This window comes from Lottia gigantea (assembly GCF_000327385.1).
Source record: "Lottia gigantea unplaced genomic scaffold LOTGIsca_14, whole genome shotgun sequence".
Taxonomy (NCBI): Eukaryota; Metazoa; Mollusca; class Gastropoda; family Lottiidae; genus Lottia; species Lottia gigantea.
In genome coordinates this window covers 3,612,520-3,638,856 of record NW_008707617.1, presented here as the reverse complement: position 1 = coordinate 3,638,856, position 26,337 = coordinate 3,612,520, and the positions used below count along the sequence as shown (strand labels likewise).

The window sequence follows — 26,337 nt, the reverse complement described above, 5'->3', positions numbered from 1 at the left end:
AACATCTATACCAAACGATTGCTCACTGCTTACAAAAGAAATTAAAATCTGAGTTTTAATGTTCTTGTCCATGTCATAGATCCCCTGTCATTCATTCAGAAATTTGCATTGCACATTGGATTATTTGTTTATCTTGTAAATCTCCAAATAAGTAATTAATTTCTTATCAAACCTGGTGCATTCTTATACTGAAATCCATAGTCTGTTCTTGTGACATAAATTACGGAATAGTCGCCTGAACAATCAAGCTTTGAATCTCGAAGAATGTAATAATCGGACATTTGAACGATGGTGAATGGTCGACCTATGCGTCCACCTACCATTACTGTACAAAACATTTGTAGCATCAGCGGCAAAGTCATTGTTCAGTGATCTCTGTTACCTCAGTGACCACTGTACCCTCAGTTTATAGCAATAGATACAAATATATCTTGGGTAAGGGTCCCGTTAGGAAATACAAAAACACCGATTTCATGTTATGAAGAATTATTATAATAATTTTAAAGGTATACTTCATGTTAGGATGGCCAAATATTGAAACTTTAAACTTTGTTAAAATGAGTCTGTGTTCAGTGGACAATAATCCAATGTATCCAAAAAAAATTAGAAGCGCGTTTCAAAAAATATTATATCGTCTTTTTTTAGAGATTCTATACTTTAGTCATGGCACCTGGAAAATCCACCTTTTGACCCAACTTCGAGAATTAAATTTTGTCCATTCTAAGAGTTAGTATCCTTTAACCGTTTAAAATTTGAATATTCGATACCCTAGGAGAATGGAACGATCATATAATAACACCACTTTTTTCATCAGATGATGTGTTCCAGTTTTCCCATCACTTTTTAAAATTAATGTCAATAAGTTGGAGAGTATTATATAAACCATACCAATCCCTAACACGTCTTGTTAATAAGACAAATAAGAAAAACAGAATGAAGGAGAAGTTTTCCAGATTGTATTGGCATCATGCCTTTAAAAGCCGGAGGTATTACCTCATCTAATGGACGAAATGACATGAAAATGATATTTGAAATGAGAGCGATGTTTAATAGACACGAGTTGTTATTAAGATCTTAAAAGTAATTACGATGAAGGCGTTAAATACTAATTTTATTATTAAAGGTGATTAACTCTAATTAGATGCTACCCGCTTGCTGAATCGTGACTTTTATTGCAAACCCTTTCAATGCCTGGTCTCTCGGGACTTAAACCGCCTCTAACTTCGTAGGATATGGATTCACAATGATAACAAAATATATCATTGGAAAATTGCTGGTCACAATACAGCATTAAATGCATTGGGAACTATACCCTAAAAGCTCTAAGGCTAGGGATTATTCAGGTTGCTATATTACTATTAGGCCTACGTTACAAATAATTAATTCATTTCAGACAAATTCAGCTATAGGCCCTACAGGTTCTGTCGAGGACGGCAGTACGATGATGTAGCATGATGCATCAAACAGCTCACAAAACCGTCCAAGTCACATCTTGCTGTTATTTGGTGCTCGAATGCCATCAGTATCAAAGAAGCTCGTCCTGGTTTTGATGTTAGTTTGTCTTACAGTTACAGTGGTAAAACAACTTTCACGAAGGCCTACGAGAATGCCTACACTCGAGCAAACCTAGGATCAATCATAGCTCGTAACAACTTTGTACAACATTCGAATCTATTCCATCATGGGGTCCGACTAAAAAGGGGCAACAGTAGCAAACTAGCGCAAACAACTTGCGATGAAAAATGATTTGGTCGGAGTTGGATCACTTCAATGCTGTGTGACAAGAACTATTACCTCTTAACACCAGATTCTTACGGAGGAAATAATTGGTTTTTTTTTTTTAGAGTAGTTTGTTTTGAATTGTGTCTTTGCAACGGATTCGACAATCGATTTGTTTGGTGTACACGTATAAGAATGTTAGCATTGGCAAGCGATGGGAACCTCTGGACACGGTTGCTAAAATTGATGTCGCAGATTATATATCCGCAGGGTCATTTAGTATTAGTTATTTAAATGCCTTTGGTGAAACTGACTGTCAGTAGCCATTATCGCACGGGGAGGATATTTTCTTTGCTCCGACCAGATTTAATGATAGAATATTAATTACTACAGAACATTAAATACATAAGGACTTGAGGAATAGCATTACCAATATTTTTGGGAAGACTCTGAATTTATTGGGTACAATTTACAGTAACACCTCAGAACATAGTTAGCATGCATGAAGCAGTATGACCTGAACATAGTGCAACATCATGTTACTTGAAATCAAGTCGGCGAGTTGGAAAAAGAACATTAATCTACACTTGTTACAGACCGAGTCTACTACCATGATCGAAAAGTATTGGTAAAAACATCAGTATCCTGTGGAGACCGAACGAAAAATGAGACGTTGATTCAGTACTTTCTCATTATCCTTCGTTTATTGTCAGATTTAAGGGTGTGATCCAGTTGAAGTTTACGATTTATATACATACTTAACTCCTTTCATAAAACCTATGATCTGATTCTGAAAGGTTCTGAATCTCTGTTTCAAATCATTCAAATATATTTGTAGTACAAAATTAACGCAAGAGTAAGATATTCTGGTTTCTCCGCTACCCGAACTACATTTATATTCGTCTATAAAATAGTGAGTATATACGGAGAAAACTTGAATGCATTAAAAAATGCCTTAAACTTCTTATTTTACTATTAAAGTGTAGAAGTCACTCCAGAGAGTACTAAGGGAGATAACATTTATTTCATGAAATTCATTAAAGACCACAATGTCAGATTGAAATTGTCTGCCAAACAAAATTATTTGACTATCTTGAGTTGGCAATGCAGGATGATATCAAGCTAATTATTATAGCATGTCGCAAAATGACCGGTGACTGTCATACAGTAGTGCAGTTAGATTTCAAGCTTTGTACGAAGTTTTGGCATTATTGTTTTAACAGAAATAAGAAATAACACATTTAAAGGTTAAAAAATCATTCTTCATTTTATTTTTTAAACAATGGAAAACACATTAAATATCAAGTCTTTTAAAAAAAAATATATTTAAAAATGTGTTATACATAAAATAAACATTTTAGAAATAAAATAAACATTTTAGAAATAAAATAAACATTTTAGAAGTAAAATTATGCATTTATGAATGAAATGCTGTTAATTCAAAAGTCCTGACACCTTTAAGTTCATAGTACAAGTCAAAGTGTAGTCTCAAAGACAAACAGTTTTTCTATACATTAAGCTGAAACTCTGAGTATCATCACATTCTATTGTAAGAAATCTAGAAACCAGTTTCACCTGTTTATGTCTTGAGAGGTATTTCACATTCCATTAGTTCTGTCTCTGTACACTGTGTTCTCTTCTGAGATTTGTTCGTAAAGAAATTAAAAAGAGGTATTAAAAGTAACAATAATCCACCAATAATAGCTACTACACCTGCTGTATATATACCTGGTTCATATCCACCATATACTTCATCTAGATATCCTACAATATAATTCAATATTTAAATACAGATTGACATCTATTCATAATGGCAGTCAAACATGGCTCAATGAACCCCAATTAAAACTTTAAAGATAATTTTTCCTGAACAATTTTGAGATTTGGAATTGAAATATAGTGTTATGTCCTTCCTTTCTGCTCCTGAATGAACACCACATAGTGTGCAACAACAAAAATCTTGCTTAAATAATAGCATACACTTTATCAGCGTCCAAGAAAACAATGTCAATACATTAGATTTATGATTAGTATACAATTATTAGATATGACATACCTGCTACAGGAGGTCCTAAAAAAGCACCAATTCCATTAGCCATGAGCAAATATCCCAGTCCATGTCCTAAATTCTCAACCCCAAGAATATCTGTCACTAATACTAATAGTAAGCCAAGAGTTATTCCAAAACAAAAGCCATAAACAAATCCAACAGCCAAATAATTAGAATAACTTGAGATCCATACAAAAATAAAACAACTAATACCCGTCAATATATTACTTAGACTAAATAAAAAGATCCTATTAATAATAGTTATATTTCCTAATATAGCTCCAGCAACACCTCCAACAAATGTTCCAAGACCACAGATAGTTACAATAAAGGCAGCATCTATCCGTGGAATTCCTTGAATTACCAAATAATCAGGAATAAATGTCATAGTTACACCACATGTAAAATTCCAACATACATTATTTAAACAATACACAACAAAACCAAAATCATGAAAAATAAAGAAATGTTTTTTAACGATGTTCTTCAGACACAAAACAAATTTAGGTTGAATTTTTACTTTTTCCTTTTCTTCAGAGATCATTTTTTCTGAGCAATTTTGAGATTCTTTGAGGAATGTGCCTTCAGAAGAGATAGGTACTGGCCTCAATAGTGCAGCAAATACAACTATATTCAGATTCATGGCACTTACAATATATAAAGATCCCTTCCAGGAGTATTCCTCTATGAGATAACCAATAACAATAGGCATCACAGCTGATCCTAATCCTGAACCACTTGTAGCCACACCAGTTGATAAACTTTGGTATTTATTATAATACAATCCACTTAATACATGTGATGGTGTATATGCCATACAGCAACCCACAGCTGAAAGATTTCAATTTCAAAGAGTCAAACAAAATTATGGTGCTTTATGCAATATCATAGCCACGAAGGCAAGTTTTTCAGGCAAGGCATTAAAAAAAAAATTTATTGAACGGCCCAATTTTATTTTATTTTTTTGGAATTTAAAAATGAAATCATATCTTTGCCCGAATATCCTATACTATAACTATATTTTTTTAAATTGACAGCCCGATTGTATATCCATTAGCCGAAAATCTCACCCAACATCGATTGAAAACAGTACATCCCGTAAATTAAACTGAATACTTGTGGATCTCCTAAGGGGGGTAGTATCATGTGTTCTAAAAAGAGTGAAAATACTCTGCCAATAACAATAGTGTTTCTCTCGAAGAGTTTGCAAAACTCTCATAACTAAGTTAGAAATTCGGGCAACCTCAGATATCCCCCCTACACCCCCCCACCCTCCCCTGGGACGTAAACCTGGCTCCGCCACTGTATTCATCATAGACATATTCATCACAGATATATTCATCATAGACATATTCATCATAGATCAAATATGCCTATACTATCAGTGAAGTAATTCTATGTAAGCATATAAAAGGCAAGGCCTATCATTTGAATGCCAGAATATCAATTTAAATTAAAGTTAGAGAGCATTGGTTTGGACATAGCTCTTGATGGGATGTTCTTTGTTAAATGAATCTTCATCCTCAGTATCACTGTCTCAATTTATTCAATCCCCATGGCATGTTAATGGAAGTTGATATATAGAAATATATATATAGATATATATATAGATATATACAAAGAAATTAAACGTAACAATATTCCAGATTAGAAGCTGCAAGAACTGTACTTACCATTTATAATACCATAGAAGAAATACAGAGCGGGTAAATAAGGTAATACAGGCATCATCAAAACACCTACAAAACTCATAAAACCACCAACTATTGCCAGAGTTCTATGGGTGAATTTTGTCATTAAAAAACTAACTATTGGTCCTGGAAATAGAACAAAAAAGATTCATAACTCTCTTTTTACCTAATGCTACACTAAGACTTTTTATATACAATAAATTCCAGAACTTGCTGATCCTGCTCAACATTTAATTAATCATGGCAAATATCATTAAAGATAGTTTGCCAGGAAAGGTAACATACGCCCACTAACAGCTGTCAGAAATGATAACAAAGTCTGTAGTGGTTTATTATGTGAAACCAATCATCCGATTGTTACTAATTTCAAGCTTTACTGATATCTCATTCAAAACCTATTCATACTCTTTTCTTTTAGAACTGGTAACAAGAAAACTTTCATATTATAGACTTTTGTTTATTGTAGATTACTCATGGTTGTTTTTTTAACTTAATACTAACTATGCTAACTTCACCTTATCTCGTATTGAACATTTATCTCTTTATTTGTGACCTTGGCCAGTGCTTTACATAGTTTTTTAGGAACTTCTTCACTCTTAACACTAAGTTTCATCAAGATCGGATAAAAAATGTAGTCTCTATCAGGCCTTAAAGCGAGATTAGATGCAATGAATTAATTCAAGGGAAATAACTGCAAAACCATTCATTCAATTATTACCTATTTCGAACATGACTGAGATCTTGTCCATATATACATGTACATGTATACCTAGTTTCATCGAGATCAGAAAAACAATGTAGCCTTTATTGTGCCTACAAGCCGAATTAGACGCTTTGAATCAATTCAAGGACAATAACTCCAAAACCATTCATCCAATTATTACCATTTTTGAACTTGAGATCTCATCAATGTATACATGCATACCAAGTTTCATCAAGATCGGATAAAAACTGTAGCCTCTATCACCCCTTCCAGAAGGGAGAAGTGGTTTCATCAAATGCCTTTTGGGTTTTTTCATTGGCATTTAGTATTTTGGCTTTTTCATTAGTGAAAAAAACATAACTATTGTCTTTTGAGAATTGACATGCGTCATAGAGTCTGCAACTTAGGCAGTGCTTCTGAAAAGTTTGTTTCGTAAATCTTCACTTGAAACATTATTTTGTCATTGAACATTTTACACGTGACTTGACAAATGGGCATTGAATTTAATTATGACTGGTTTGCCCTTCCGTAGATTTGGCGTAAAAAATTAATGGCTGGGAATTTTTAAATAAAACTTTCAGATACCTTAAGGGACTTGTTTCTCTAGATTTGGTGATCAGTTTTCACAAAATTGAGCAAAACAATTTTTTTGACCTACAAAAAAAGTGGAATGTTCCTTAAACATATTATCACCCATACTTTACTCTTAATATTTCAGATGAAAACTTACCTGATCCTAGAAACATTCCTATATTTATTGACAAAATAAATGACACTGCAAATGTGTCATTGTCAAAATAATCTAAGAATTCCACAGTATAAACACCCATAGCAAAACTGGTACCAAATGCCAGGAATTGAATCATAAATGCTGAGAAGATGATAATCAAACCCCATTTTCCACCTTCCATGTTTATTTCAGACTACTTATTTTCAGTCACCTGGTAATATAACTATTGCTATTCCAAACTGTAATATATATAAGGTATAACAGATAACGAAAGTAGGTTGAATAAGTTAAGGCTCATTTTAAAAACTAAGTATCATTTTTACAGATAGGGTTCATTGCCTAGGCAACTAATACATATAACATGTGCTTTATTAATTAAAAGCTTACATTTTTTTTTCTAAATACTGTGTAATTTGCTTAGTATGCTTCAGAAAATGATTAGACAATATTATTTAGTTAAAAATATTTATAGTTACATGGGAAAATGAATAATTATTAAATTCATTACATCCATATGCCAGTGAAGCCAAAATTAATAGATACACATAATGTTTGTGATGTTTTTGTGTTTGCAAACATTTGAATAAAGATAAAAAGCCAAAATCTCTCTTCTGCTTTCATTTTAAATTTAATGAGGCAAACGCAACGCACCACTCCCCTCTCCACCCTTTATATGTGAAAAAATTTAACAAATAATGTTTGTTTACATACTTTATGTTGCGTTTGCAAACATTTCTAAGATTACATACAGTAAACATTGCACAATCAAAATATGAATTATCACACAAAGATAGTTCATTACTTAAAAATATGCGACTAGGCCCACTATTAAATTGTCAGGTGTGTCACATTATCATTTTAGATTAAATAAATAAACACTGTAAATTTTAAGATGTGAAAAGACATATCAATGGACAACTGTTAACACAATTATACGTACCGTACAGAAATGTAAGGATACAAGAACCATACACAGCTCTAAAAATCAATTTTTATTCCTTTCCATCTATATGCAAAACTTATGGTGCAAAGAAAATTTAACAGGAATGTTTGTCAATTAATTTATTCAATGAATAAACTAAGGAATAATAAAAAGCATTAAATTTCCAGACAGCATTTAATTGTTTTCCATAACCAAGTATTATCATTATGTTAGTTCACTAGACCTACAGTCTCCACAAATTTAAACACATCAAAGATTTAACTACAATTTTAATTAATCCTTTTCCTTATGTCTAGTCTCTCACACCACTGCAAAATTTCACATTCATTCTATGGTCAGTTCTCTCTCTTAATTTCCTGAAACACTTTTTGACCATTTGGGTGTACTAGGAATATTCTCATAAAGGGGTGTTTTAGTAGCAGAGTTATCTGTCCAATTGGCAAGATAATATATACAATAAATAATTGAATGAAAAATTCATTAAAGCATGTTATAAATACTATATATAATAAGCATAATGTGCCTGTTATCAGAATAATGTCAACTAAGCGTGACAAATTATTATTCATATTAGCGGTACTCATTTTGTCAATCAGGCTATATCACATTCATTAAATAAAATAAAAAGATAGCTTTCCCATTGGCAACTGTCCGAAATAATAACAGTCTTGACTTTAAAACAAATTATCTCATATTAAAGAACTTCTTAATGCATTTGTAGTTTTGAAACTTTGAATTAAGTATTGTCTCATCAATTGAATGTCAGTAATTTATTAATGATATTTGGTTTTATAAAAGAAATCCTGTTACACTTTTTTTGTTGTGTAGCAACTATGGTATTAATGTCAAATTTATATACTTACAGTCACATGAGTTACATTAATACTGGACTTTTCACCTCTTGTGAATAACATTGGTAAACTTTTCAAAGTGACAGGTTTGCCATCCGCTTGACCAATTCAACCTTCGTCTAAGAAACAGGATTTATTTTTAGCTAAGCTAATCAGTGATAGTGTTTACAGATCACCGTTTAAATTTGAGCTTTCAAATCGTATACGCTTGAAAGTTAAAATGACGACTAGTCTTTTTTTTTTCAGACTCATATAGAAAATGTATAGAAAAGACATATGGAAAGAGAAAGTGAAATTACTCTTTCGAGGTATTTTTGGTGGAATTATGTGACTTTTGTACATTTCTAGTAGTTTTGAAGACCATTTGACACATATTCAACACAAAATAAATAATATAAAGTGATCGTGTGCAAAGTAACTTCAAAAAAAGTTAAAAGTAACAATATAAACACTGTAAGACTATGTCTGTGAAATGTGAGCATACACAAAGTTATTCAGAAAATTTCTATCAGCCATTTAATAACCAGGACAATCATAGCTCGGTAGCCATTAGACCAGACCGAAACACCTGAATTTATTCCAGCCTCTGATAGCTATTTTGACAGTTTTCGGCTGGTGTAGAAACATAAAACTAGGCTATGTTTTATGGGACTGGGAATGGTTTGCATCACCGAAGGTGCAGGGGTGGTTGTTAAACTTATTTAAATTCTCCAAACCCAGATATATTTGGAAAGATTGATATTTTTGTAGTTCAGTCATAGGCCTACCATCATAATCCCCCTATGGCATTAACGTCATGTCTGCAGTTCAATCAATTTTTCTAACTCTACTCCATCCGATAACAGTCAAAATATGTACCATAGGCTGATGTTTTGGGCTATAGTAGGTAGACATCATCACCCTTTTCTGCAACTGCAGTACGGTACCTGCAAGTTTTTGTAACCTGTTACTTCCAATACTTTCTTGATAAATCTATGGAGCAAGTTGGAGAAAATTTATCGTCACAAGTAGCTCTACAGTCATCACACTTTCCTTTTAATGAGTATTATTTTTAAATATTTAAATTATTACCTCGTCTGTTTCTGCACCTTTTCTGATATACATTATATTAATTAATATGTCCACTGATAAGATCTAGATCTAGATCTATCGACACCGTATTGTATTGATTACAAAAAATGTTGATCTTGCCATAGAACTGATCAAGCCTATTTTCAATGTATGATTGAAATTTCTAGATTAAGCGTACATAAATAATTTATCATGCTCACCTTACTGAAGGCTTTTTGAAATACATGAATAGACACATTTTACATTTCATCACGAAACACAAAGGCATTACACTACTGAATCAGTTATCCTCTTTTTCTTGACTAGTCGGATTACTTTTAATAAGACCTTCACATTAAACCTTCATGACCTTCACCTTTGAGCTGAATGTGTCAGATTTGACTCAAGAAGTTAATATTTGTGGTGTGCATGGAGTACACATATTTAGACGAAACGTCCTGAATATGGACGAATCAACTAGGACCAATCGGGCAATCGTCATCTCGAAGGCGCACTGTGTTTGTATTCAGTTTTAATAAAATTTTCATGCATTAACCCCGTTTTTCCTTCCTGAAGGCATACGACTCTCCGTGGTGCTAATGTATCCTCACGCCTAGAAACACAATATCATATGGACCTAGCATGTGTTGAATAATAATACCCCAATTATAATAAAAACCCTATCGAAATAATAATTTTAGTTTACACTTGAAAAACAAGGGAAAACTTCAAATGAATGAAAAAAATCGATAATTATATTAAAATTCCTAAATTAATTTAGCCTACTGAATTTGAAACGTATATATTATAATACCTTGTGCCTGTATTACTGTGACCGAAATACAGTATGACCGTATTACTGTGTCCAGAATAGGCCTATCTTGCGCCCGCATTACTGTGAGTAAAATACCTTGTGCCCGTACTGTGACTAAAATACGGTATTTTGTCTTTGAACATTACACAGATATATCGTGTCCTATGTATTAGACATAAGTACATAGCATCTTATTCTGAATACGATTGACCTCTTACTGTCATAGTACCGGACATTTTATGTTAATGTTATATTTTGGTTGTATCTGACCTTCAGTCATAAAACTCTAGAAGGTAAACATTCAACCTTAAGCGCATTACTGAATAATAAAACCAAGTTTCGTCAAAATGTTATCATTGGGTGATAACAAACGCTTATGCCAGGTTTCGTCAAAATCCGTCAAGAATTATGCCTTCTATAGTGTTTACATGCTAAAAATTGAATGCGTTTTCAAGAATAAGGGCAATAACTCATACTAAATGTTTTTCGATTCTTCTGATTTTCAATAGGATTCATCCTTGGGTTATTAGGAACTCTCACGCCAAGTTTATTTTGGATGAAAATAATAAGCGATTGGCGAATTGGGAGCTGGATGATTTGAAGGAAGATATATCGAGGAAAACAGAGAAATTGAGAAAAGCTCAAGATTATACATGGAGTAAGAAGGGTAATCAAATGCAGTTTCAATTTAATTCAGAGATTTTAGACAATGTTAGGCAGATCAAATGGGCTATTGAAAATCGGAAGCTGGATTATGCTTCTTCCTTGTGCTCTGAAGAATTGGACCGTATTTCGGCGAGGAATAAGCTAATTAAGCCGATTCGTCTGAATATGGTTGGGAGAGAGTCAAGCACTACACCACTAATGAGCTGGCTAGTGATTCAGAGGATGACAAAGGAATTTCCTGGGCTGAAAATCGTGCTCTTAAGAAAATTAAAAAGAGAAGAGGCAAAGGAAGAATAAGTTTTCCCCTTATCAAAGGCCTGATGCTCATTCAAGGTCGTTTTCGGATCAAAAGTCTTTTAGTAATCAGTCTACTAATTTCAATTTTCGTCAGCCTTTTCAGTCCTTTCGTGGAGCAGGAAGAAATGGAGCATGTTACCACTGTGGAGCCTTTACCCACTGGAGATGAGAGTTCCCAGTTCTCAACACCTCACAGGCACCAAAGGGAAAGCCGCAGACTGTTACATCTCAGCAGTTCAGTTGAAGACGGTGTTAAAAATTTATCAGATAAGTGTACTTTTGAGTCTTTAACTAATGACTATTTTGAATATGAACAGGGTGTAGCTAACATCCGAGTGAGGGGTCGTTTGAAGCAGAATATTGGATTCTGGCGCAATATTGGTGCTAGTGGTTTTGTCTTAGACGTTATTGAGAATGGTTATAAAATTTCTTTTTACACAACACCACCACCCATGAATTTACCTAATAATAAGTCTGCTTCCGAGAATTCCGTCTTTGTTACTGGTGCTGTAAACCAAATTGACCACCCCCCCCCCTCCCCCCCTTTACCATATGCCGACTTACAAATTAAGCACACATACCATCTCATATACTAAAAACCTAAACATCCTACATTTCATAAATTCTTACACCAAAAAAGACCTAAACTCCCTACATTTCATAAATTCTTACACCTATACTCCCTTACATTTCATACACCAAAAAACACCTTCAATCAATTTCCTACATTCCATCAAAAAAGCATATTAAAAATACCCTTATATAAAATAACATAACATTTTTAATGGCCTCGTTTTAAGTAATGTTATTTTTAGTAGGGAGATAACTCTTTTTTTGGATAAAAAAAAAATAGGCCACAATTTTCTACTAAATTTTCAAACCTTAAAAATGGCAAATAAAATATTAGATCCAATCTTTAGATTATACGATCCGATTCATTTAACAAGAAAAAAGAGGATTATATTATCATCTCACCGACTGTTGGTTCTAAATCCCAATTGAATGATGGTGGTACCTTCGAAATAAATTCATTATCGAATTGGTTGCTTCTTTCCGATGCTTATTTCAGATGTGATTTCAAAATTAAAGATGGGACTCCCAATGAAAATCGTGTACCACAAACTAATACAACGTTAGAAAACAATTTCTTTCCATCTTCATTTAGCGAGATGGTTTTGGAAGCTGGTTCAAATCCGATAGAAACAATTAAACACCCTGGGGAATTCGACACAATGTTGAAAACAGTTTTATATCCTAAAGATTTCGATTCAGTCTTAGGTTGGATACCCGATGTTGGCGATGGAAGTGTTTTAAAAGAACCGGTAAGAAATCTTGCAAATGATGCTGATTTAGCTAGAGTGAGAGTTGTTGCTCGAAACACAATAGAAAGAGAAGCACGAGCAGCTAATCATGGATTCGAAAAACGAGTACTTCAGTATAATAATGTTGTTGAGAATAATAAGTGGGGTAATTACGTAAATTGGAAATTATATCCTTTATTCGGTCTGTTGGAACATAGAAAAGTTTCCATAGGGTTACCATATAAAATTCATCTACAAAGAGAAATCAACGATGATAAGATATTTTTTGGAGAGAATGGTTCAGATGCAAAATTAGAAATAACGAATCTCCAACTTTACATACCTGTCATAACACCATCAATTGAAGTAGAACCGAGAATATTCAACTCGTTAACTAAAGATATTGAAATAGCTTTTCTTCATCGTAATACGGTAGGTAGTATGACTTTAACTGGAGAATCCACCACGTGGCCAATCACTAACACTATTAAACCAGCAAGATATTTAATGGTTGGTTTCAAGAACTGAACAGACTCTCAAACGAATAACAATAATGTCTCAGAGTGGCAATGAACCAAACTCAAGATCCTTTAATCCATAAAGTTCAAGTAAGATTAAACAACGATAACTATCCTAACCAACCTTTAACAATTAATCCAACCACAAAGGATTATAATGAATTGTATAGAAACTATAAAAAATATGTGTGAATTATTTGGAAATCTACCTCAGTTTGAATATGTAGATTTTGCACTTCCAATCATCCAATCTTCTGTTTTGATCTTTCAGCTCACCAAGAAGATCTTTTCAAAACAGGAGTCAACATAAATATTCATATTGAAAAAACACAAGGAGAAAAACAGGTTATTGTTTACTACTCGAAGAAGCAAAACATTTAATTAAAATATCAGATAGAAGAATGATAAGAATTGAGTAAAAAATACACCCTTAAAATTGAAACCAGAAACTTTAGTTATGAAAATAATAGAAGCTATTGAAACAGCTTCACCAACTGTAATAACTGTCAATGGTAAAAAAATCAACATAACTAAAAAAACTTATTGATAAATATAAATATTGTAAAGTTAGAGACTTAGAAAGAATTGACGCCAACGCAAAGGAAGGTGAATTTTCAAGATCGAAAGCAGTTGAAACATATTTAAATAAAGTTATTCCTGATGAATATGAAGATTATCCAATCATACAAGATATAGATTTCGAAGATATGGTGGCTCTGGACAAGGTATAGCGTATAAATATGAAGATTATACAGAAGATTATCAAATCATACAAGAAATAGACGAATTTGATGATATGGTGGCATCTGGACAAGGTATAACGTTTTTATCCGACAACATCGAGGAACTACTTAATAGATTACGAGTAATATTAGAGGCAATGAAGGAAGGACATCGATCGCACAGACAATATAATAAAGTAAATTGTATATTAAAAAGACTCATAGAAAAAGGTATTATAGATAAAATGATTATAAAAGCGTGATTAAAAATGTCAAATAAAGAACAACTATTCGTCCTCACCTCAAATAAATCAGACATTAAATTGTCTCTAGATTATGAGTACGAACTCGATCGCAATCAAGAATATGAATTGGGATTAAAGTATTTTTCTGTTTACAATTCCATTAGAAATATCAACGAAAAAAATAACCAAATAAAATATCAACAGATAATGGAGTTTCATTCAAAACCAAAAGTTTACTACCAGGAAGCTACGAATACATAGCCATTAACGAATACCTATCTGAATATGGAGGAAGTGTCCATGGTAAAAACAATATCGAATTCGAAGGTAATTTGAATCTGAACAAAATAAAATTGATATTAAGAAATAATAGTCAAGTTGATTTCAACGTAGAAAATTCATTGCGTTACTAGGATTTGATAAACAAATATACACCCAATCCACTTTAGCACCACACAAAAAGCTAATATCGAGAATGATATCGATGTGATAAATATACATTGCAATTTGATAAACGGTGGATTTTTCAATAAATACAAACGTCAGATTATTTACAGTCTACCAACATTCACTGTACAGATTGGATGTAGAATTATAGAGAAACCGTTTCAAACGACATATTTACCACTTAATTCCTTTATGATTAAAGATATAAATCTGGAAATCAAAGATGGTAAAAATAGGTTTATAGATTTTGGTAACGAGGAAATTGTTATTCAACTTCATTTAAAACAAAAAAATTAACACTCTTCATTCTCTTCTTGAATAGTAAGGTAATCGAAATCATCAAATTAGTAGTTTTCATCCAAGCACATCTCCTCCCCAGAGTTGTAAGGATACATTTTTCCTTCATCATCTGGTGCTTTTCTCTTCACTAAATTCAAATAACTTCTAAATTTTTTAGTTTGTTTTTCATTAGGAATAACTATTCCATCAGTAAAACTCTTTCCCCATGGTTTATCAAATTCATTCGTTACATCATGACCACTAGCTAATCGAATATAATCGTCTACCTTAATCTTATAGTTAGATTATCCCTAAAACGTTTTTTTTTCTTTTAAAACACCATCGGAAGTTAGAATAATATTATATTTAACTTTTGGCACTAAATATAAACCAAATATGATTCCACCATCACCATAATCATTCTTTCCTTTACAATAATCATTTTCAGACACCAACCCCGCTTCATTTAATTTATCCCAATTGCTAGACGAAATGTATAAACTATCAGTATCCGTATAGTATATTTCAGGCTTATAAAATCCATCTATGTAAGGGAGAGTAGCCTCAAATTATACATTCTGTAGGAGAATTGATCTGTTCTCACACAGAATGTATAGTTTGAGGCTTCTCTCGGACTTAAACCATAGCCACCCATTATTATTATAATGGACAGTTTTTCAATTAAAAAGTGATCTATTTTCTGATATTACAAGTGAAGATGAACTGCCGGTTCAAGATAAGAAAGCTGACATGAGATTTGGAACACCGTTGCATCAAAACGATTTGAATAATTTAGTGAAAGATGGCTTATGTAAGAAAACTGAAAGTAAATCAAAGTGGGCGGTGAATCTTTTGCAAAAATGGAGAGCTCACAGAGATGGACTAAATGTGGAGCATTGTGACATCCTTAACCTATCAAATGAACATCTTAATATGTTACTCGGATATTTTATAGCAGAAATCAAAAATGAAAAAGGTGATGATTATAAACCAAATACATTGTATGAAATTATTATTTCGATCCAGTATTATATGCGACAGAATGGTCGTTTTCTTTCTATGATGGTGATTTTCGTGGAATGAAGGCTGTTTTGGATGCAAAAATGAAAGATTTGAACCGTCAGGGAAAAGGTGTACAGAGGCGACAGGCCGATATTATAAATAAATATTACGTAATCTTCGTACGGGTGCATTGTCTCAACTGACAGTCAAACTAGAATAATTAGAATATCACGAGGATGTTTCAAAGACAAATCAAGGAGGCTTACAACATCGAAAAATGACACCGAAAATAACCAGAGCATATGAAAACAAAGAATACCCTGAGAGATGTCCAGTGAAAATGTATGAAAAATATATGAGCTTGAGGTAAGTTAATTATAAACTGTTAACTCCAATTGTGAATGCGATATGCTCACTGAATACTGTTCATTTGTTGCAGAAAACTGTTCAAAAGTTGTGTGAAAGTGCAGGATTAAAAGGTCATTTCACGAATCATTCTTTACGAGCAACTGCAGCAACTCGACTATATGCAGCGGGCGTTGACGAACAACTTATTGCAGAAAAGACGGGACATAAATCGAATGCTATTAGTGAACAGTCAGTGAACTTCATTGGTTTGATCTGACAATGGTTGCCATCCTAGCTGGAATTGTTGAGGTAGGGGAAGTCGAATCGATTTGCGACGGCCTAAAATATTCCGTGACCACTATAGCCTATGGATATCTGCAATGATCAAGAGTTGGACATGAGATTTCGCTTTGACAAAGCTGGGATTCTCTTCACCACAGAACTACTGGCTATTGAAATAGAGCCTCATACCTACAGAAACCATGCAATCCCTCCTTTTCTACAGGGTTTTCTTGCTCTGAGGTATTATGCATGTTGTAGTGTCCTATAGGCTATTTTTAGACACTAAAGATACACCAAAGCACAGTATGTCGGATTGTCCATCGAGTTACCGGAACTCTTCTCAGAAGGATTAATGAATTAATCAGCTTTCTTGCCAACAAATGACTATCAAAGCTGCCTTTTCTGAAATCTCTAATTTCCAAAATGTAAAATGTAAAAGATATCTTGCCAGACAAGGTAATATACGCCAACTGGTAGCTTTGTAATTGAAAAAAAATATTTGGCAGTACACTGGTATTTACACTCAAAACATCACAGCACACTGGTATTTACACTCAAAACATACTATTTTTAAAATTTCTAAATACTTTATTGTCAATAACCTGCGCTAAAAATTCTTAACTATCTACATTTTTAAACAAATATACAATTAACATACTACAGAGTGGACATCATGATTTAACATGGTTCATGATTTAAACTTTCTTTTACACCTTTTTGTGACATTTACTTACACAATTACTCTACTGGTACACAAGACAATACATGACACTAAAAGCATAATATAGATTTCATATTGAAGGAATACAGTCCCTTATTTCAATATTCAACTACTAAAATCACAGTTATATATTGTAAAGATAATAATCTATACAGTCATCTATTATAATCTTGTTAAAAGTCCCATTTCCCATATCAAATCACTTGCATATGCATACAAAAAATTCCAGGTAAGATTTTGAGAATTACTATAAGTCTTATTGGCATTTTCCTGCTACAGCATCTGAAGAAGATTTGTTGATCAAAAATAGTGTAACAAAATTCTACAATATCATGTGCAGCACAAATAAATTGCAATGCAATGCTAAATGTTGAGAATACTTTAGCATACCTTCGAGGTTGGAAGAGATGTTGTAGCTCTAGTGGGAACAGCCCCTAAAATGGAGTAAAAATTACTACCTTGGTTTAAAAGTTTAAAGAACTGTATTCCTTTACAATCAGATTTCCATTATATAATGACAATGTAAACATAGTTCTATATCTCTAAAATACTCTATAAATAAAAACTCTATATGTATATATAAACAAGTAAAAAGCATTGTAAATAACCCTGTAAAAATATAGAAAGCACTGTATTTCACAATCAAAATAAATCTACTAATATACATCACAAATAAAAACTTCACACAGGATAGATAGTAGTCTGCCAGACTTTGTTTGTCTACACTTAAAACTTCTACAAGCAGAAAAAACGGAATAATTAAACAGTGATAGATAATTAATTGGTAATCAAAACATCAAAAGAAAAAAAAAGCTCCAAATAATTTAAAAGGTTTGTAAAGAGGTTTTCTAGCCTTTTTATGTGTATCGGGGACACCTTTGAGTTCTATTTGGGACATTTCAATTCTTTGTCCGATGCCTGCGGTTCCTGCCATTCCAGAAAGACTTAACCTGAAATGACGCAGTTTCCGCAAGAGAATTCTTTAATAAGTCTTATATTGCTTAGTTTTAATGAAATGGAAGAGTTGTATGATATTGAATGCAGTTAAAACTAAGCAATATAAGACGTAGTAGAAAGTTTAATAAGGCAACGGTGAAGCAAAATGTGAATGAGTCGGCAATTTTTTGTTAGATATGCCACCCTTTTGTAAGGGGAGATATATATAACATATAACATAACATATATTATGTTATTGTGGTCAGGTGTTAGGTTGGTTACGAATTCTCTTGTGGGAGCTGCGTTATTTTCAGTTAACTCTGTCTGGAATTGCAGGAACCACGGGTATCGGACAAAAAATTGGAATGTCCAAAATAGAACTCAAAGGTGTTCAATAAAACATAAAAAAACATAAAAAGGCTACAAAACCTCTTTACAATCCCTTTAATGCAAATTCTTGTTTAATTTTTTTTTTAAATAAACAGTTATCTTTCTAAAGGCTTTCTACGGCAAGAGTACCACCAAATTTGATGTTCCTAAATAAAAAAACAATATAAAATAGAAACTTGAGAGCAATGACTATCATGAACACAAATGGTAAGCAATTATGCAAAATAATTGAGAAAACAAAAGGAAAGAAAAAAAAAAAACCACACATTTTACTATTGTCTTACCAAGTAAATGATTATTTTTTTGGTTCTTTTTCGGAGAATTGGAATAGCAACCTCAAAATAGTACTGTAGTATAGAATGTCTTCTTTGTTTCTAAAAAGGAAAATTTTCAGACAAAAAATTTTTGACTTTTTTTATGGTTGAAACTTCTTGGAGAGAAATGTGTTTCTTTTCAATGGAGAGAAATGTGTTTCTTTTCAATGTAAATGTACAAATATTATTTTTTTTATCAACACAAAGACATTTTGAGACAGTTCTGTTTTGATGCTGATATTTCAATTCTTTTTGCTTTGCTCAGACTTAGAATATTCTTAATGAAATAACACTTGCTAAATATTTCTTTACATATCTGAAATTTCATGCATTTTAATGATTTATGACATATCATTTAGAGAAATCTTTAGAAGAGTATCTTTTGTGAACGTTTTATTATTTTCAATAAAATATCTCAGATGTTTGGCCATTCTACCATACAATTCATATTCTGCTTGCCAATCCATATCAGCAGTTAGTTCTGGACTTTCATTAAACCTCTTTGGTTTTGGACAACCATAATGATTTTTATTTGCTTGATGTTGTTTGGGTTGTTTGCCTTGTTTCTGTAAGTTGATATTCTCATGAACACGTTTACAAACAAAACATTCAAATCCATCAACAAAGTTTATGTCTTTATCGGACCAATTTTGATTATCATCAATTTTCCAGTCTCTTTCAGCTAATATTTGTTTTAGTATTTGATTCGTGACACCAGTTTTCTTCCAATCTAAATATTTCTCATATTCCTCATTATTATTATCGAGAAATGTGAGATATTTAGCTAGTTCTTCCACTGTCTTATAATCATTGATAATTATTGCTGAATGATTGGATGGTAGTAGTTCCTGAAAATATAACAAAGACATGGTACCATCCTTTACCCTGACTTTGTGCAATTTTGGGGGTTTGATTTGAGTCTTGAATATATGTAAATAGAAGTACTATAAATGTACGAAAATCACATAATTCCTTCAAAAATATCTCAAACAAGGAATTTCTTTTTCCTATTTCTATATATGGTAGTGTCTCATAAAAAGATGACTCATCGTTTAAACTTTTCAAACATGGATAATTCTGGACAAGTGGATTTGAAGGCTCAAATTTTGACGATGAGCTGTAAACACTATAACTGATTGGCTTAGCATAAAAATTCCTATTAAGCATGATTGGTAAAAAAAAGGTGCATATGTCGAATTATCTGCAATCTTATGACTCCATCTTATTTTTGAGTTGATCAAACCTTTACCACTGGGTCCAGTAGCTTGTACATGTGACCAACATATTTGAACAAACGGACTTCTTATTTCTTCAATTGCACTAAGTCATAATGAAATAGATATGTCATGAATTGTTGAAGATAAGTAAATATTTCAAAAACTGTATATACTTGCAAGGCCATATTTCCATGGTTACTAATTAGAGGCCCATTTATTTTGAACTTTGATTTATATAAAATTATTGACAGAGAAAATATACACCAAAACCTATACTAGTTATATCTGATAATATTTGACTGTAATAATCAATCTCATTTTTGTTAAATGGAAGTGCATTTATTTGTGATAAAAGTCCTCTCTTGGCAAATGGTATATATTTGCTTAAATATTTGCTTAACCAACACAATAAAATTGAATTATCTATCCATAGTATGTTTTAGAATCAACAAAGTTTTGCTATCCATAGTACTTTTCAGAATCAAAATAGGATACACCCTATAATCTTTAAATGACATTTAGAAGTAGGTAGAACATCCTTGCTGAAGGATACACCCTATTAAGATTCGAAAAATATATATTATGAGTTATTGCTCTTGTTTTTGAAAACTCATTCAGTTTTTCGCTTGTAAACACTTGCAAAGGCACAATTCTGGAGTGATTTTAACAAAATTTGTTGTGAGTGTAAACATTCAAGGAAGAACCCTATTGAAAACAAAAAAAAAAGAAAAATATTTAATATGAGCTATTGCCCTTGGTCTTGCAAATTTTTAGCTAGAAAACATTCTAGAAGGCACAATTCTCGAAAGATTTTAACGAAACTTGGTGAAATTGTTAATTATCATCCATGGATAACACTATTGAAAATTGAAAAAATTTTATATGAGTAAACACTAAATGACAAGATGTTTACAGAATTTTGGCAAAACTAAGCAATATTGTTCAGTGTCACGCAAAAGATGGTTGAATATTACAAGCTAGTGAATGTTACTGTACTGTAAAATATTTATATTTAACAATCATAAACATAATTAAGTCAGTAAGAAAACAAATCTATAACAAATAATGCAATCAATGGAATGTGATCACATAACGTAAATAACACTATTGATGACTGATGGAATTATTTCACTCTTTTCATTTGTTATTACACAAATGCTAATAATGTAGATAGTTTTCTTAATGAACAAGTTTCTCAGTTACATGACATTACTTTTAAGACAGCTCTCTGTGTTGTGGAGGAATAATGTTACCAATAACGTATAAAATCTTGTTAGTGATTTTATTTCTCAGTATAAGTTATGCACCAACCAAAAATATTAATGTGTTCAGCAGGAATGACTCTTATAAATTGATGATTCAAATTCTGAAAGATCTTCAGTGGAATAACGTGGTAATATTTCATGACGACATAAATCAGTGTTCCTCCTTTGTATCTGACTTCTTCAATTACTGTGACAAAACAGGTATACAGACAACTACTTTCGAGATAAGTAATAACAGTAATACCAAACTTTTGGATTATTTAAAGAATATACATCATCAACATTTTCCTGACATTCATGTTTTATATATTTCCTGTATGTCTGAAACATTATTTTTCAATACTATGGCAACAGTGAATGACTTTGATTTTAATTCAAATAGATGGACAGATTTCAGAAGTAGATCACAGTGGATTCTGGTTACTTCAAAAAATGTGGAATCTTCTTTGGAAGGTATATTAACAGATTTGTGTCATGTTTCTCTTTTAAATCTAGACAGACATATCAATTTTCTTCAACTCAAGACATTAACTAAAACTAAACATGGCAATCTGTTTCAATGTGTTGATAGATTACGGTTAAATGATATATTTCCAAATGTAAAATATAACTTTAATGGACGGAAAATGTTGATAGGGGCGTCACCATTTCAACTTTATTCCAAGAATATAATCAACAATCAGACTGTTTATAGTGGACCAATGATAAACATACTAAGTTTAATGTCACGTTTTTTAAACTTTACCTTTGAGTTTTGGGAACCACCTGATGGTGACTGGGGAATTAGAATGCCAAACAAAAGTTACACAGGTCTGTTAGGTAAAGTAGAACGGAGAGAAGTAGATATACTGTTTGCTGAATATATTGTTAATAATCAAAGGAGTGAAGTTATGGACTTTATATATCCTCCTTTGGTATCAACATCATTAGGTATTATTTATAAAGAACCAGAAGAAGAAAATGACAGTTCTTGGCTGTCCATTTTTAAACCATTTAGTTCTGAAGTCTATATTATACTGGCATTGTCCTTTTTGATATTCTCTACCTTATATATTATATTAGAAACAATACCTATCTTTTATAAAGATAGTCATAGAGATCAAAAAGTAGATGGATTCTCGATATCATATGATCTTTTTGCTATATTTGGGTGTTTAGTTGCAGAAGGGTCTCTCCGACCACGAACCAGATGCGGTGAGATATTAGTCACATCATGGTGGATGTTTTGTGTTATTTTTGCTGCAATCTATTCGGCCAACCTGACATCATTCCTGTTATTGCGACCATCTGAGCGAGTTTTTAACAATCTTCAAGAACTTTCTGAATTAAAAGATTGGAAATATGGAATAGAAGGTGATTCAGGTATCCAAACTATGTTTGAAACATCATCTGACAAATTGTTGCAAAAGATGTGGAGGAATATACTAACATTCAATAGAACTGATCCAAATGTTTTATCACAGTCTTATGACCTTCATATAGATAAAATAATGCACAGTAAATATGCCTTATTCAGACTTTCTGCTGGTTATGCTGTTCGTCTGAAAAATGATTGTTCATTATCATTTATCGACAATATTGTTTCAGCTCAACAAATTGCATTTGGTGTTCCACTCAATTCAACATTAAAGTCAGATCTGAATAGTTTTATGTCAACTGTATTTGAAAATGGATTGTTAAATGATGAACTTTATATAGATAACAGGCCTGTATCTTGTAAGCATAATATTCCAGCAAACAATAGACTTGCACAACCAATTCGCTTTGAAAATATACTGGGTGTGTTTGCGGTATTAGCATTTGGAATTGTGATTTCTTCAATTGAAATGGTGGTGGAGTGTATATGTTTTAAACTATTTTATGAATCAAACAAATGATGTAGTACACTGTTTCCTTAACAAAAGTAATTTTGGACATCTTTTTTTAACTTAAAGAGACAGATTCGTCATTTTCGGAGATTGATTTGGGTCTTGAATATAGGTAAATAGTCTTCAGAAGTACTAGAAATGTATAAAAATCACAAGCACAATTCCTTCAAATCCCCCAATCTAGGAGTTTCCCTTTCTATGCCTATTTGTCTTTTCTGTATATGGTAGTCTCAAGAAAATACGAGTCATCTTTTTAACTTTCTAACGCGCTAATTCTGTACATGCATGGATTTGAAGACTCAAATTTCGACTACGAGCTGTAAACAACACTCATACTGATTAGCTTAGCTAAAAAAAAATTCAGTTTCTGAGACTAAGGTACAGTTGGTCAAACATATGGTGAACATATCCCTTTAAGTCTTTTAAATATATTTGTTTCATTTTATATAAATAGATACCAAGTTTTTGAGTATGACTTACAGAGTGAAAATCACATATATGGACTATTTACCATAGCTTTATTCTGCACTTTAAACAATAAAATTTGTTATTCTTATGTTAAGCAAAGCTGCTTTTCTCGGTCCAGTTTTGAATGCTGTGCATATGGACTGTTTGCTGTCTGAACTTTCAGTTTTCGTCATATATTTGATTGAAATATGTGCTATTCTACCAAAATTTCTGTGATGATATCAGTGCCACCTCAGTACTAATTAATTAATTACTACTTTCTCAATCAAAAATTTTTCGTAAAAATCACAGTTCTTGTGTTGTTAAATATGTTTTAAAAGGTATCATGTATTTGTGTAGAAACACATTTTTTGTATGTAGAACAATGTATTATGATGTTAGAAAAAAAATAATAAAATATGAAGTCATATTCATAATGTCACGCTAAAGTACATTCCAACCGAATCGCTTCATTTACAAACTTCCATGATACAAAAATAGTGGCAAGGTATAAGTATGAAGTTTGTTAAGATCGCTTGACATTGTGAAGAAGTATAGAAGCAAGACAGATATGACATCTATGTTTTTAATTAAATACAAGAATATGGTAGCAAATTGTTATCAAATAAAAAATCATACATGAACCCCTCTTTAGATATGTTCACATGTGAAAAACTTAATTGTCAGCTGTATCAAATATGCTATAAATTAAAAAAAAAAACAGGTTCCATGCAACAAATGATGATTAAATTTTCAAATTTGGGCATAAAATCTGTAGAAAAGGCAGGAGAGAAAAAAAACAAACCTGTACTGTTGGTGATCCATAGACAATAGGTACAGAGCCCACTGATAGAGGTCTCCATAATTTTTCTGTCACATAATCTGTGCAGACTCCATTTTCTATCGCTAGAGAAAACTTGTATTTACTGACCAGGTCTAAAAAATCTCCATGGTTCATGCCTTTTATTGGATCTTGAATGCTGAAAAATTAAAAAATATAACAAAATCAAGAGTGACTAAAGCAGCATTGATAACTTGCAAATTATATTTTTCTATTCCCATTAAGATTTTGAAATATGCTTAAAGGTACACTACCTCTTAGGAAGAATTAAAATCTTAAAACTTGGCCAAAATTAGTCTTTGTTCATCAGTGGAGTAACCTAGTGTCAAAACTATACAACGGAATCCCTCTATAGTCCAATAAATCCATAAAACTCAGTAATAATCCATTATGTTTTTATGTCCATTCTTAGAGGTAGAATTCCTTTAACATATTTCTAAGGAACTCATAATGCTACTATGTTAAAAAACTTGAAATATATCTTGACAAACGATGTCATAGGAGGAGATGAGCTTCGGTCAAATGGACTGGCACTGTAGAATGTTCTAATAATAGATTTGATATCAGAACTATGCCTTGTAAATTAATTTAATTTTGATCAGTTAGAACTTCTGTTTATAAAACACACCTTTACTCAGACACCATGCCCCTCTCTCCATCATTATATAAGAACTTACTGTTCTGGAAGATCTTTATTATGAAGACAGGAACCATAAGAATCAACTTTGATGTGTTTCATTAAAGATGATACAAATGTATCTCTATCAGAAGGAGTATCACAGTCACTATGGGTGAATACTACTGGTGCTAATTTATGTCGAAAACCATGTTTCTTGTCAGCAGACACAAGATGTTTTGTACTTTCTAACCACTTCTGACTAACTAAATGCTGTGTGGTGATTGGATAATCTGATTCACGTCGGAATGTACAAGTATGGTTAAATAATGCCATCATGTTATGGTGAGAATATAAAAAGTTATTTTTAGGAGATTCTTCGTGAAATAAACCCCATTCATGGTGAGATTGACGTGGTAATGGCAAATCATCAAGGGAGAAATCTGAACCATAAAACATAAAAACCTGAAATAAGACATCTTATTATTTTGAATCAAAAGAAATTCACAAATTTGATCTAATTAGTTAATATTTTATCCACCAAAAGAAATTATTCTAATACATTTTTCAAATTTGAATTTTAAGAAATTATCAAGAAAGCCAAGACCTCACCTTTATATGAGGATGATTTCTAAATTTTCTGTTAATAGTAAAGAAACACTCCTGATCTCCACAAGTCTTATACTTGCCCTTTTCTCCAGTAAATGGAGTCCACCATAGAATAATAGGCTTCTTGATCTGTCCTGGATTTAAGGACAATAACTCCATTTCTTGATGGAGAGGCATATAATGTTCTTTAACAAGAAAAAAAAAGGAAAAACAATTATGAGTTGAGAGACGTCTGCCAAAATCAAAGGTATCAGAAAGTTGGAACTAATAAACTACCAACTATAATCCAAGCAGTTTCAAATTCTGTCATACCTGTATTCATTTGAGTATATTTCAGCAGGTCAGGGCAAAAATTTGAATATTTTTCTCAAAAGCAATCAAGGGCTACAGAATTAATTGATTTATTTTGTTATTACCAAGAAAGCCATGTTCCTTAAGCACCGGTAGCATATATT

The 26,337-nt window shown here is 32.1% G+C and overlaps 4 protein-coding genes across 4 annotated transcripts; 2 read left to right on the top strand and 2 right to left on the bottom strand.

Moving 5' to 3' along the window:
* Positions 1-2,959: 2,959 nt before the first annotated feature.
* LOTGIDRAFT_230704 (hypothetical protein) lies at positions 2,960-8,808 on the bottom strand. The gene is made up of 5 exons (XM_009049824.1): positions 8,700-8,808; positions 6,894-7,132; positions 5,443-5,586; positions 3,776-4,600; positions 2,960-3,483 (listed from the first exon to the last, which is right to left on the bottom strand). The coding sequence occupies exons 2-5, from the start codon at positions 7,072-7,074 to the stop codon at positions 3,299-3,301; spliced, it is 1,335 nt and encodes a 444-aa protein (XP_009048072.1). The 5' UTR covers positions 7,075-7,132; positions 8,700-8,808; the 3' UTR covers positions 2,960-3,298.
* A 2,831-nt stretch (positions 8,809-11,639) lies between these two features.
* On the top strand, positions 11,640-13,343 carry LOTGIDRAFT_157621 (hypothetical protein; the record flags this gene model as incomplete). Its single annotated transcript, XM_009049823.1, has 2 exons — positions 11,640-12,023; positions 12,435-13,343. 2 exons carry the CDS (start codon positions 11,640-11,642, stop codon positions 13,341-13,343), a joined length of 1,293 nt encoding a protein of 430 aa, XP_009048071.1.
* A 2,962-nt stretch (positions 13,344-16,305) lies between these two features.
* Positions 16,306-18,713, top strand: LOTGIDRAFT_157620 (hypothetical protein; the record flags this gene model as incomplete). The annotated part of the gene is made up of 3 exons (XM_009049822.1): positions 16,306-16,394; positions 17,461-17,608; positions 18,582-18,713. The coding sequence occupies 3 exons, from the start codon at positions 16,306-16,308 to the stop codon at positions 18,711-18,713; spliced, it is 369 nt and encodes a 122-aa protein (XP_009048070.1).
* A 647-nt stretch (positions 18,714-19,360) lies between these two features.
* On the bottom strand, positions 19,361-26,041 carry LOTGIDRAFT_111725 (hypothetical protein; the record flags this gene model as incomplete). Its single annotated transcript, XM_009049821.1, has 4 exons — positions 19,361-19,867; positions 24,622-24,796; positions 25,335-25,738; positions 25,886-26,041. The coding sequence occupies 4 exons, from the start codon at positions 26,039-26,041 to the stop codon at positions 19,361-19,363; spliced, it is 1,242 nt and encodes a 413-aa protein (XP_009048069.1).
* Between the last annotated feature and the right edge of the window lie 296 nt (positions 26,042-26,337).